The sequence below is a fragment of the Heterodontus francisci genome, chromosome 19 (genome assembly GCF_036365525.1).
Source record: "Heterodontus francisci isolate sHetFra1 chromosome 19, sHetFra1.hap1, whole genome shotgun sequence".
In the NCBI taxonomy this organism is placed as follows: Eukaryota; Metazoa; Chordata; class Chondrichthyes; order Heterodontiformes; family Heterodontidae; genus Heterodontus; species Heterodontus francisci.
The window spans coordinates 7,643,477-7,657,081 of NC_090389.1; the positions used below are offsets into that span (position 1 = coordinate 7,643,477).

The 13,605-nt window shown below is 42.7% G+C and overlaps 1 protein-coding gene across 2 annotated transcripts in view; it reads right to left on the bottom strand.

Annotated features, from left to right (window-relative positions):
- Positions 1 to 9,478: 9,478 nt before the first annotated feature.
- tmem115 (transmembrane protein 115) overlaps positions 9,479 to 13,605 on the bottom strand; it is a 58,886-nt gene continuing 54,759 nt past the window's right edge. Inside the window, exon 2 of one of the 2 annotated variants that reach the window (XM_068051347.1) lies at positions 9,479 to 11,539. In XM_068051347.1, coding sequence (XP_067907448.1) covers positions 11,347 to 11,539 — 193 coding nt within the window. In that variant the 3' untranslated portion in view covers positions 9,479 to 11,346. The remainder of the gene's footprint in view (positions 11,540 to 13,605) is intronic. The other variant, XR_010976940.1, reaches the window with a different exon arrangement.

Sequence of the window (13,605 nt, forward strand, 5' to 3'; positions counted from 1 at the left end):
ACAAGTTGAAAAGGCTATTAATAAAGCAGACAAGATTCTGGGCATTATCGAGGCATAGAATACAAAACACAAGGACACAAGATTTAGGAACATGAGTAGGCCATTCGGCCCCTCGAGCCTGCTCTGCCTTTTGATACGATCAGGGCTGATCTGATCTGATTGCAGCCTCAACACTTTCCTGTCTGCCCCTCATAACCCTGGACTCCCTTGTCGATCAAATATCTATCTAACTCAGCCTGAATATATTCAATATCCCAGCCTCCACTGCTCTTTGGGGAAGAGAATTCCACAGACTAACAACCTTCAGAGAAAAATTTCTCCTCATCGGAGTAATAAATGGGAGACCCCTAATTTTTAAATTGTGTCCCCCAGTTCAAGATTCCCCCAAAAGGGGAAACATCCTCTCAGCATCCACTGTCAAGTTCCCTCAGGATCTTATATGTTTCAATAGGCCCAACCTGCTCAACATTTCTCAAAATAACCCTTGCATTCCAGGAATCAGTCAAGTGAACCTTCTCGCAACTGCTTCTAATGCAATTATATCCTTTCTTAAGGAGACCAAGACTGTATACAGTTCTCCAGATGCAGTCTCACTAAGTGCCTGTACAGCTGTAGCAACACTTCCCTAATTTTTGCTCGATTCCCCTTACAATAAACACCAACATTCCATTTGCCTTCCTAATCTGCTTTATCTGCAAACTAGCTTGTGATTCATGTACCAGGACACCCATGTCCCTCTGTACCGCAGAGTTCTGCAATCTCTCTCCATTCAGATAATATACTGCTTTTCTAATCTTGCTGCCAAAGTTCATTTCCCCACGATACTCCATCTGCCAAATTTTTGCCCACTCATTTAACCTATCTAAATCCCTTTGTATACACTTATGTCCTCTTGACAGCTTACATGTCTACTATCTTTGTGTCATCAGCAAATTTAGCTACCATACAACTTCATCAAAGTCATTGATATAAATTGTAAATAGTTGAGGCCCCAGCCTGTGGCACTCCACTACTAACAGCTTTTCAACCAAAAAATGACCCTTTTAGCCCTACTCTCTGCTTCCTGGTAGCTAACCAATCCTCTATCCATACTAAAATGTTACTGTCTACACCATGAGTTCTTATTTTATGTAGTAACATTTGCTGTGGCACCTTATCGAATACCTTTTGGAAATCCAAGTACACCACATCTACAGGTTCCCCTTTATCCACTTCGCTTGTAGCTTCCTCAAAGAACTCCAAGAAATAGTCAAACACGATTTCTCTTTCACAAAATGATATTGACTCTGCCTGATTGTATTATGATTTTCTAAATGTCCTGCTATTACCTCCTTAATAATGGATTCTAGCGTTTTCCCTATGACAGATGTTAGGCTAACTGGCTTGTAGTTTCCTGCTGTCTCCCTCCTTTCTTAATAGAGGTGTTACATTTGTGATTTTCCAATCTGCTGGGACCTTTCCAGAATCTAGGGAATTTTGAAAGATCACAACCAATACAATTATTTTTGTAGCCAATTCTTGTAAGACCCTAGATGTAGGGGACTGGTCAGCCTTTAGTTCTAATAGTTTTCCCAGTACCTTTTCCCTAGTAATTGTGATTGTTTTAAGATCCTCCTTCCCTTTTATCTGCTGATTTTTAAAAAAGTATTCTTGGGATTTTTTTGTGTCTTCTACAGTGAAGACAGACACAAAATACCTGTTCTACGCTTCCATTTCCTTGTTTCCCATTATTAATTCCCCAGTTTTATCCACTAAGGAAACAATGCTCACTTTAGTTACTCTTTTCCTTTTTAAAATATTTGTGAAGCTCTTACTATCTGTTTTTATATTTCTAGCTAGCTTTCTCTCATACTGTAATTTCTCCCACCTTTTTTTTTTAGTTATTCTTTGCTGGTTTCCAAAATCTGTCCAACCTTCTGACCAACCATGAATCTTTGCACTATTGTACACTTTTTCTTTCAATTTGATATGATCCTTAACTTCCTTAGTTAGCCACAGATGGTGCATCCTTCTCATAGTGTAAATGTCTGTCACTACTTCTCTATGGTCCTATCTTTTAACCTATTTTTCCAGTTGACTTTAGCCAACTCTGTCCTCATACCCTTGTAATTGCCTCTATTTAAGTTTAAGACTTTACTCTTAGACCCACACTTCTCACCCTCAAATTGACTGTGGAATTCTATCATGTTATGATCACTGTTGCCTGGAGGCTCCTTTACTATTAGGTCATTAATTAATCCTGTCTCATTGCACATTATCATTTCTAAATAGCCTGCTCCCTGGTCAGCACTAGAACGTACTGCTCTAAGAAATTGTCCCAAATACACTCTATGAACTCATCTTCCAGGCTACCTTTGCCAATCTGATTCATCCAATCAATATGAAGATTAAAATTACCTATGATTATTGCAGTACCTTTCTTACAAGCCCCCATTATTTCTTCCTGTCCTGTACTCTGTCCTACAGCGTAGCTACTGTTGGGGGCCTATAAACTACTCCCACAAGTGATATCTTACCGTTGTGATTTCTTATTTCTACCCAAACTGATTCTACATCTTGATCTTCTGAACCAAGGTCATCTCTCACTATTATACTAATAGTATTCTTAATTAACAGATCTATCCCACCACCCTTTCCTAGCTTCCTGTCCTTCCAAAATGTCAAATACCCTTGAATATTTAGGTCACAGCCTTGGTCACATGCAACTCCAAAATGGCCATCAGGTCATATGTATTTATTTCTATTTGTGCTAATCAATTCATCTGTTTTGTTATGAATGATGCACACATTCAGATACAGAGCCTTTAATTCTGTCTTTTTGCCACTTTTCCCAACTTTGGCCTTTTCTGCTGGTGCACTCTTCAGTTTATACGCTCTGTCCCTTCCTGCCACAATCTGGTTATCATTACCCTTATTGCTACTCTGCTCTATTGCCTTGCACTCTCTCTTTAATTTACCACATCTCCCCTCATGTGATACTTCTTCCCCTTGCCTTCGCTTCTCCCCCCACCCCCCCAAACCACCACTATTTAGTTTAAAGCCCTCTAAACCACCATAGTTATACGACTGGGCAGAATGCTGGTCCCGGCACAGTTCAGGTGAAGACCATCCTAACAGTACAGCTCCCACTTTCCCTAGTACTGGTGCCAGTGGCCCATGAATCGAAACTCATTTCTCCCACACCAATCTTTGAGCCACGCATTCAACTCTCTAATCTTATTTACCCTACATCAATTCAGTTGTGGCTCAGGTAGTAATTCAGAGATTATTACTTTTGTTGTTCAGCATTTTAATTTAGCCCCTAGCTGCTCATGATCCCTTAGATGAAACTCTTTTAGTCCTATCTATGTCATTGCTGTCCACATGGACCACAACAACTGGATCCTCCCCTTCCCACTGCAAGTTCCTCTCAAGCCCCGAGCAGATGTCCCAAACCTTGGTACCAGGCAGACAACATAGCCTTTGGGACTCACGCTATCAGCTGCAGAGAACTGTGTCTATCCCCCTCCCTATACTGTCCCCGACTACCATTACACTTCTTTTTACTCCTTCCACTGAATGGCTCACTGCACCACGGTGCCACGGTCGATTAACTGCAAGAACCTTGAACCTGTTGGATAATTGCAACTGCTGAGGCTTCTCCACTTCGATGTTCTCGATTCCCATACCTGCTTCACTCGCAGTCACACCCTCCTGTCCCTGGCCACGAACCACATCGGAATACACTAGCCTAAGGGGTGTGACTGACTTCTGGAACAAAGTGTCCAGGTAACTTTCTCCCTCCCTAATGCATCGCAGTGTCTGAAACTTAACTTCCAGCTCATTAACTCTCAGCCGAAGTTCAAGTCGCAGACACTTACTGCAGAAGTAGTTGCCGTGGATCACACTGCCGTCCACCAGTGTCCAGCTGCAACACATCACCTGCCCTGCCATCGTTATTGTTTTAATTAGCCAATTAATTGTTTTAATTAAATTTTAATTAATGCCTCTAGTCCTGTTTGTGCTTATATTATTTCAATTAATATTGTACTTACCCCAATTAAAATTCCCTAGTTAAGAGCAAAAAATACTCACCAACTAATCACTTACCTTCTTCCCTGTTTTTTCACACTTCGATTTTCTTTCAAATGTTCTGAACCCATAGACTCATCCTCCAAGCTCTTCAGAATTTCGCCGCTGTCTCTAGATTACCCTCTATTTCTGGTATGCAACTCGTGTCTTCTACAACTACTGGAGACTGAAAAAAATTAGGAAAGGGAGCACCTCTTTCCCTCTCTACACCAAATTCCCAACCTCACGTTCGGTCTACGTCGCACTCAGATGTAGTCCCCTTACTCTGTGTGAGCCCTTACTCTGTGCGGTTTGCAAACCTGTTATGGTAAATATTTCTCAATCACTGGTCTTAGCTGGAGCGGTGTGTCCAATTCTGGGCATCATATTTTAGATATGTCAATTCCATACAGTACTTTGACAGGTCATTGATCTGTGCAGTCAACTTTTTTTTATGCCTTCATGGGCCGGGCATTGCTGGTAAGGCCAGCATTTAGTGTCCATCCCTAATTGCCCTCGAAGATGGTGGTGAACCTCCTTGAACCACTGCAGTCCATCTGTTGTAGGTGCTCCCACAGTGCTGTTAGCAAGGGAGTTCCAAGATTGACCCAGCAACAGTGAAGGAATAGCGATATATTTCCAAGTCAGGATGGTGTGCAACTTGGAGGGTAACTTGTCAGTGGTGCGCCTATTGCCCTTGTTCTTCTAGGTGGTCGAGTTTGCAGGTTTGGAAAGTGTTTTCTAAGGAGCCTTTGCGAGTTGCTGCAGTGCATCCTTTAGATGGTACACACTGCTACAGTGCATCGGTGGTGGAAGGAGTGAATGTTTAAGGTGGTGGATGGGGTGCCAATCAAGCAGGCTGCTTTGTTCTGGATGGTATCAACTTTTTTGAAGGTTTTTTGCAGCTGCACTTATCCAGGACAGTGGACAGTATTCCATCACGCTCCCCACTTGTGCCTTGCAAATAGTGAACAGGCTTTTGGAGTCAGATGGTGTTATTTGCCACAGAATTCCCAGCCTCCGACCTGTTCTTGTAGCCACACTATTTATGTGGCCACTCCAGTTAAACTTCTGGTCAACGGTGAACCCAGTTATGTTAATGGTGGTGGGGGGGTGTAATAAATGTGACATGCAACTTATCAGTCCAAGCCAGAAGGTTGTCCAGGTCTTGCTGCATGTAGATTGCTTCATTATCTGAGGAGTTGCAAATGGAACTGAAAACTGCACGATCAGCAAACATCCCCACTTCTGACCTAATGGAGCGAAGATGACTGATGAAGCAGAAGACGGCTGTGCCTAGGACACTACCCTGCGGAACACCTGCAGTGACGTCTTGTGGCTGAGGTGATTGTCCTCCACCAACAACTATCTTCCTTTGTGCTAAGTGTGATTCCAGCCAGTGGACAGTTTTACTCCAATTCCCAACGGGAGAACTTTGATCTGAGCCAGTGGCAATGGGATCTCCAAGCTATGACTATAAGCACGCTGCTTCCACTGTTCAGTATGCATGTAGTCCTGTGCTGTAGCTTTACCAGGTTGGCACCTCAGTTTTAGATATGACTGGTGCTGATTCTGGCATGCTCCTACACTCCTGATTGAACCAGGGTTGGTCCTCTGTCTTGATGGTAATTAGTTAGTTAGTTAGAGATACAGCACTGAAACAGGCCCTTCGGCCCACCGAGTCTGTGCCGACCATCAACCACCCATTTATACTAATCCTACACTAATTCCATATTCCCCCACCACCTACCTATACTAGGGGCAATTTATAATGGCCAATTTACCTATCAACCTGCAAGTCTTTGGCATGTGGGAGGAAACCGGAGCACCCGGAGGAAACCCACGCAGACACAGGGAGAACTTGCAAACCCCACACACAGTACTCAGAATTGAACCCGGGTCACTGGAGCTGTGAGGCTGCGGTGCTAACCACTGCGCCGCCCACAGAGTGAAAGATATGCTGGGCCATGAGGTTAGATTGTGCTTGAATACAATTTTGATGCTGTTAGTGGCTCACAGTACCTCCTGGATGCCCAGTTTTGAGCTGCTAGATCTGTTCAAAATCTATCCCATTTAGCACAGTTGTAGTGCCACACAACACAATGTAGGAGGACATCCTTAATGTGAAGACTACGTAGAGGTCACTCCTACTAATACTGTCACAGACAGATGCATCTTCAATCTTAGAGAGGTGAGGATGAGGTAAAGTAGGTTTTTTCCCTTCCGTTGGTTCTCACCACATGCTCAAGGCTCAGTCTGGCAGTTATGTCCTTCGGGACTCGGCCAGCAGTGATGCTAATGAGCCACTCTTATGATGGACTTAAAGTCCCTCACCCAGAGTACGTTATTTGGCCATGATCCCCTCAGTGCTTCTTCCAAGTGGTGCTCAACATGGAAGAGCACTGATTCAGCAGTTGAGGGAGGGGCAATATTTAGCAGGTTTCCTTGCCCACGTTTGACCTGATAGAATGAAACTTCATGGGGGCTGGACTCAATACTGAGGACTTCCAGGACCACTTTTTCCCCAAATGTATACCATCACCTGTAGTGAGTCTGCCCTGCCAATGGAACAGGGATGGAGGAGTTTGGGACCTTGGCTGAAAGGTATGATTTGGCGAGTATGACTATATCAAGCTGTTTGACTAGTCTCAGGAACTGCTCTCCCCAATTTTGGCACAAGGCCCCAGATGTTAGCGAAAAGGACGTTACAGGGTTGACTGGGCTGCAAGTGCCTCTTTCATGTCCGGTGCCTAGGTCGGTGCCAGCTGGTCTGTCTGGTTTCAATCTTCGACATTTTTGGCACAGTTTGATACAACTGAGTGGTTTGCTAGACCATCGCAGAGGGCAGTTGAGAGTCAATAATGTTGCTGTGGGTCTGAAGTCACACATAGGCCAGACCGAGTCGAACCTGATGGCTTTTTACGACAATCCAGTAGTTTCAGTCACCATTACAGCGATTAACTTCTTATTCCAGATTTAGTTAATTACTGAATTTTAATTGCCCAGCGACCATGGTGGGATTTGAACTCATGTTTCTGGAGTATTAGTCCAGGCCTCGTTTTCAAATTTGCGTGTGTGTGTGTGGGGGGGGGGGGGGGGGGGGGGAAGAAACCCTTCCAAAACTCTCCTCCCCTCCCCAAATGTAAATACCAACATAGTTTTGGAACTTGCCCCTATCCCACCCAACGCCCCGGCAAATACTGATGCACTTGAGAATCCTGTACAAATAATTGATGCAAAGGGGGATCCCTGCAAGTGTATGTTCAGAAAGACAGTGTTAATTACCCAGAAAAAAAAGCTATAGTAGGATAAAATGTGCTTTGCTAGCATACAGCAGCAGATATAATATGCTAACTAATCAACAGACAGAAAAATACCAAAACCCAATCCACTTTGAAAATCTATGCTGTCTAAACAGCTAATGCCATTACTGAAACTGTCATCTTGGGAATTACTGTTACAAGTTAATTATTTGATTAACAGGTTATGCACAATGAGATGTGTTGATTAAATGTGACATAATATTCCACACTGTGGAGCCCATCCTGGATCCTGAGCTGTTAATTAGTCAAGTATTGGCTTGAGACATTTGCAGAAACCTCCAGAAGGTAGATCTACAGAATATAGATGCTTTCACCTTTCAAAGGCCAAGCTTTCAGAGGGAGCAGTCTGCATGATGTGCGAACATAAGACACTTATAAACTGCATCATTGTCCAAGGTGAAAAATATCATGTCGAATTTGAGCCATGTAGCAATAGGAACCAGTTCCCAGAGCATACTGTACTGCAGTATCAGCAACTCTCTTCATTTACCCCTAAATGTCCCCCCGAGTCCAATGTGCCTGATAATATCCCAAGGGTTCTGGTGAGCAATATGGAACAACAAAAGTCCTTCACATCGTTGACCCACAGAGTGAGAGTTCTCCAAGGTTTATGTAGCTTTATCTTTTCTTTGCCCAAGGTTTCATGCCACTTGCAATACATCCTCACCATCTTTTATGACCAGTCTGGTGGGGAAATGTGAAGACGACAAGAAGAACGTAAGAAATTTAAGAGCAACGTTTGTTAGGAAGACTTGGGATAGCCAAATGAAAGATTGGAGCAGAATTTCTCCCCTACTAACTATAAAGGAAAACTTCAAGTTAGTAAAGTACAGCAATCATGGACTGCACCTCTTACCAAACTGGGCTAGACAGTTGGCACATTTGTCATCCAACTAATCTTTCCTCAGTTTTGGAAGAGAAAAACTGGGCTTGCAGGCAAATATTTGAGACAAAGAAAACTGGATGAAAGTCCCCATAATAAAAATCACTAGGTGACCTGTAAGCAGAAACAAAATTGCAGGAATGAAATGTTGAACTTCTTGATTAGCAAGTAATGAATTATAAAACTAACCACACATTATATTTCAATCCTCTCTCCCCATGGCACCCTTCCACTTCATATGTTGGCTGTCAAAGGTATAATACCAAGTCAAATCAAGGCACTGGAATGGATCTACATAAAGATGAAGCTGATTCAAGACTAGCTCCGACAGGTAGATCAGGTGCCCCTATCCAGGCACAGTATGCAGACTACTTCCATTAGCACCAGTATGTTCTCAAATTTGAGGCATTTGTGGGAAGCTTCAATGCTCAGTAACTTAAGCTTGAATTTTCCCTCTTCCTAGGTCTTCAACCTAATCTGCATGATTTCAGCGACTAGTCACCCACGTTCTCTTCACCTAACCTTTGCCAGGATATCTGAAAGTGCTATGCCTTTCAGCTGTTGCTGCCATAGGGAATGTCACCCCTCTCTCTCACTCCCCCCCCCACCATCACCTCCACACATGACAGTAGGCAGAATTCAACATTTTTCTAATTATCTTCCTACTTTAATTGAAGAAATTTTCATGGTGTATTTTAAATATGGCTGCTTTTAAAAAAAAATTCAATCTCAGGACATGGGCAATGCTGGCAAGACCAGCTTTTATTTCCCATCCCAAGCTTCTGAGGTGGTGATGGTGGACCTTCTCCTTGATGCAGCAATGTAGCAGCTTGATAAAACTGAATGGCTGCTAGATCACTGCTAGAGCAGTTAAATGCCAACTAGAGGTGCGGGACTGGGGTCACATATCGGCCAGACCAGATAAATATGGAAGGTTTCCTTCCCTAAAGGCCATTTGTGAACCAGCTGGGGTTTTACAACAATCCTACAGCTTCATGGGATCACTTTTACTGATATTTTACTGATTTTCCTTTACAAATCAAACAAAATCTGATTTCAAATTCACCAAATTGCCATGGTTGGATTTGAACTGACATTTTCTGTATTAGTCTAATAACATAACCATTACACATGTACCCTATGATTTGCAAGCACAAGTCAAAAACAAAGTTACAAAAAAAAACCTGGTTTATCAATTCAACTGAAATAAATATTTTGGGGGTTATGAGAAGTGAACACATGAGACTGCAAAGTTTATTGGACTGACCTGCGCAACTATGATACATAGGGATATATGAAAAGAAACTGAAAATTTGTTAAGTGAAGCCCAATAAAGAGATTAGTCTGTTGATAAATGCTACTCTGGTAAAGTATACAGCACAGCATTAAGACAATGACACTTCACCCACAGAAAATCAAAGCAACAGTAAATCACTTAGATAAGACTAATATTTGCTTTTTAAAAAATAATCTTAAAGTATCTTGCACATTTAAATGCATTAAAAATGATAGCTACTTCCTTGCTATATGTTTGCCATAATGATTATCAAATTCATAAGACAAAATTAGAGCTGTGCCATATGCTGACCATTTACAGCCCATTCAGCACTGCCTGACATTAATCACTTGTAAAAAGTTCTGGATTGGAAAGGAACAGAAGATAAATTTTGCCAACACTTCTTAAATGGGACTCAAAAACACCAAGAGGTTTTTGTACTGATTTCTTATCCCATTTCCTAGGAGGGCGCAGAATCTCTGTCCAATCATAGACACGTTATGGAAATTTGACCTATTGCTGTTTGTTTGCTACTTGGGTCAGTACTGGAACATGCCTCAGGTTGGGCAGAAACGCCCTGGGCTGTTGCAGTGTGCAATAAATTAGTTCTTGTATAAAAGGACAGAAATAAGGAACTGGGCCTTCTCAGCTCTATATATTTCACAAAAGAAACAAAGTCAAGAAGCTTAAGGAAGTCAATGGTTATTCGAAGTGATTGTTTTCAAAAACCTTCACTGCCCCTTTTACAACTGCAGAGGATACAAAATACCATATACCCAATTCAGTTCACTCCAAGTACATCGTTAACAATCGCCTTTACAGCTTCTATGCAGAAAATTCAGAACCAGCATCAATAATTTGGCAGCCTTTTGAGAAGGCAATCATCCAAACCTGTCCAATGCAGAGTTGAAGTGGGAGGAGGGGCACACTTGCACAAACTCTTAAAAATCTGCAATCAGATTGAAGCAACTTTTACTGAGGGATCATACTGTCCACATTCTTGACTGAAGGATCAAAGTGATGGCAGGAAAAGCAACTCAATAAGGGAGTAAGGAGGGGAATACCAAAGGGCATGAAATTACCCAACATGATCGAATTTTGGATTCCGTTTACCCTTACGATCATATGTAACTTGGAATGTTATTAATTTTGCAAACACATGATGGCATGAAGATAATGAAAAGAAAATTGAAAAAGGTGAATCCAATCAAATAAGGTGACAAGCTCAGATACAATAACGTAACTCTCCAGAGATAGAAAACTAATGCCACAGGGATTCAGGAGGTGCCAGCTTCAATTTCCCACAGATGGCATAGTCTTGCAACGTGGATTACTACTGTTTTGGCACATTATCCAAAAGGACAACTTGGGGGCCAAGTTGTTTTCAGACTGTTCCTTTCGATCTGATCTCAGTGGCAGCATACCGTCTCTTTCCCACTTTTCTTTACTATGTTGCAATTTTACTAATTACTTGCTCTTTCTATTCAGAAAAGGACACTTCAAAATAAGACTGTAAATTAATGAATTTTCAGAACTAACAGGAAAAATTGTATCTACTTCATCACCAGTTCAAATGCCACCTCTAATAGTTATAGCCACCAGCTAGAGTTAAAGAAACATTGAATCTTGCTGAAGCCTGGCTAGGAGCACCACAGTTGCACAGGCCTTTATAATCTTTTTACTGCTGCACTTATTTTCCATACAGATTGTAGGTGCTGCAGTAGCTTGAAGTACTGACACATATTGGTGATATCTGCAGCATTAAAACCACTTTTGCTCCCAATCAATTGGGCAAGTCATCCATTGAGGGTCTCTTATTGTCCCGATGAAAGACCTTGGAATGCCATGTGTTCTGCTGCTCCAGAATCATCTCCTTCACTCTTGCTGCTCTCTGGAAGTAAAGGCATATCAGACAAATCATCTTTGTCATCTTCATCCATACTAGGCCAAGCTACTTGATCTTCAACACGTTTCAGCCGTTCATTTAGAGCTTTCAATGCCAACTGTCTGGGGGCAAAGAGCAGAATGTAAAAGAATTTGGATTATTCAAAGTACAAATCTACACATACCAAACAATCAAAACTGTTCAAATGCAATCATTGGCAATAAACGAGCAGGTTCAGATGCTGCCAATTCTAACTGCTTAGTGGCTGCTATATGCTTACCTGTATAGTCACTGTTCACTCCTTGAACAAACCATTGACTTCTATGCAATGCATCCTGAGATACATACAAAGTCTGATTTTTCAGCCAACCCCAGGATATGGGATGTAAACAGAAAACCCTTGTTATACAGCTACAGAAACTCTGGTGACCCCGACAAAGGCAGGACTATTTGGGGATGCCCAGCAATCCATTGCAAATGTAAGGTCATTAGTGTTCAAATTAGCTGCCAGCACCATTCATTTTCAAGGAAATGACCCAGAGGGCCTTGTGTTTGAATGCCAACAGGCTCATGCAGCCTTTCATTCCTTCTGAAATGGATAAAATGAAAACCATCCATTAGGATGTAAAGAAAACCACAGGAGACTGCACACGGAGCTTACCACATTGCCACAGACACACTTGGAAGTTTCAGCTGGAAATAGGAAGCAGCAAGATGAGGATTGTCAGAGGATACAGCAGGATATAGATTGGTTGGAGACTTGGGCGGAGAAATGGCAGATGGAGTTTAATCCGGACAAATGTGAGGTAATGCATTTTGGAAGGTCTAATGCAGGTGGGAAGTATTCAGTAAATGGCAGAACCCTTAGGAGTATTGACAGGCAGAGAGATCTGGGCGTACAGGTCCACAGGTCACTGAAAGTGGCAACGCAGGTGGATAAGGTAGTCAAGAAGGCATACGGCATGCTTGCCTTCATCGGTCGGGGCATAGAGTATAAAAATAGGCAAGTCATGCTGCAGCTGTACAGAACTTTAGTTAGGCCACACTTAGAATATTGGGTGCAATTCAGGTCGCCACACTACCAGAAGGACGTGGAGGCTTTGGAGAGGGTACGGAAGAGGTTTACCAGGATGTTGCCTGGTCTGGAGGGCGTTAGCTATGAGGAGAGGTTGGATAAACTCGGATTGTTTTCACTGGATCGACGGAGGTGGAGGGGCGACATGATAAGAGGTTTACAAAGTTACAAGCGGCATGGACAGAGTGGATAGTCAGAAGCTTTTTCCCAGGGTGGAAGAGTCAGTTACTAGGGGACATAGGTTTAAGGTGAGAGGGGCAAAGTTTAGAGGGGATGTGCGAGGCATGTTCTTTACACAGAGGGTGGTGAGTGCCTGGAACTTGTTGCCGGGGGAGGTGGTGGAAGCAGGTACCATAGAGACGTTTAAGAGGCATCTTGACAAATACATGAATAGGATGGGAATAGAGGGATACGGACCCCGGAAGTGCAGAAGGTTTTAGTTTAGGCAGGCATCAAGATCGGCGCAGGCTTGGAGGGCCGAATGGCCTGTTCCTGTGCTGTACTGTTCTTTGTTCAATACACCCAAAGGCATTCACACCTTTGTCAGGATTGTGTTATAATCCAGTTTAGTAATGTGAACTAACTGCATCAGACATTCTCCACATTCTTATGATCCAGTCACCATTATAAACCTTGACTTTGGGAACTCAGACCATACTAATTTCATACAGGATTCATACAAGCCAGTCGAGATAGGAGACTTCAATTGCCATTGGTCTAGATGGGACTAAAGCGAAGGTCCCAAAAGTGATAGTATGCTAAACCACATGGACATTCAGAACAGTCTAGATATTAGAGTCTCACAGAATGCACAGCTCCAACTGGCAGGATAGACCAGTGGCCAGGCCTCCACCAATGACAGTCTGAAGTCACCCAACCAAGTGGAGAGTATTCCATCACACTCCTGATGTGTGCCTTGTACATCGAGGACAGACTTTGGTGAGTTATTCATCACAAAATACCTAGCCTCTGCTCTTGTAATACAACATTTTTGTGGCTGGGCCAGTTATGTTTCTGGTCAATGCTGATCCCCAGAATGTTGATAGTAAGGGACTCAGCCATTGCAGCTCACCCTTGTTGGTGATAGTCATTGCCTCGTACTTGTGAACGCAC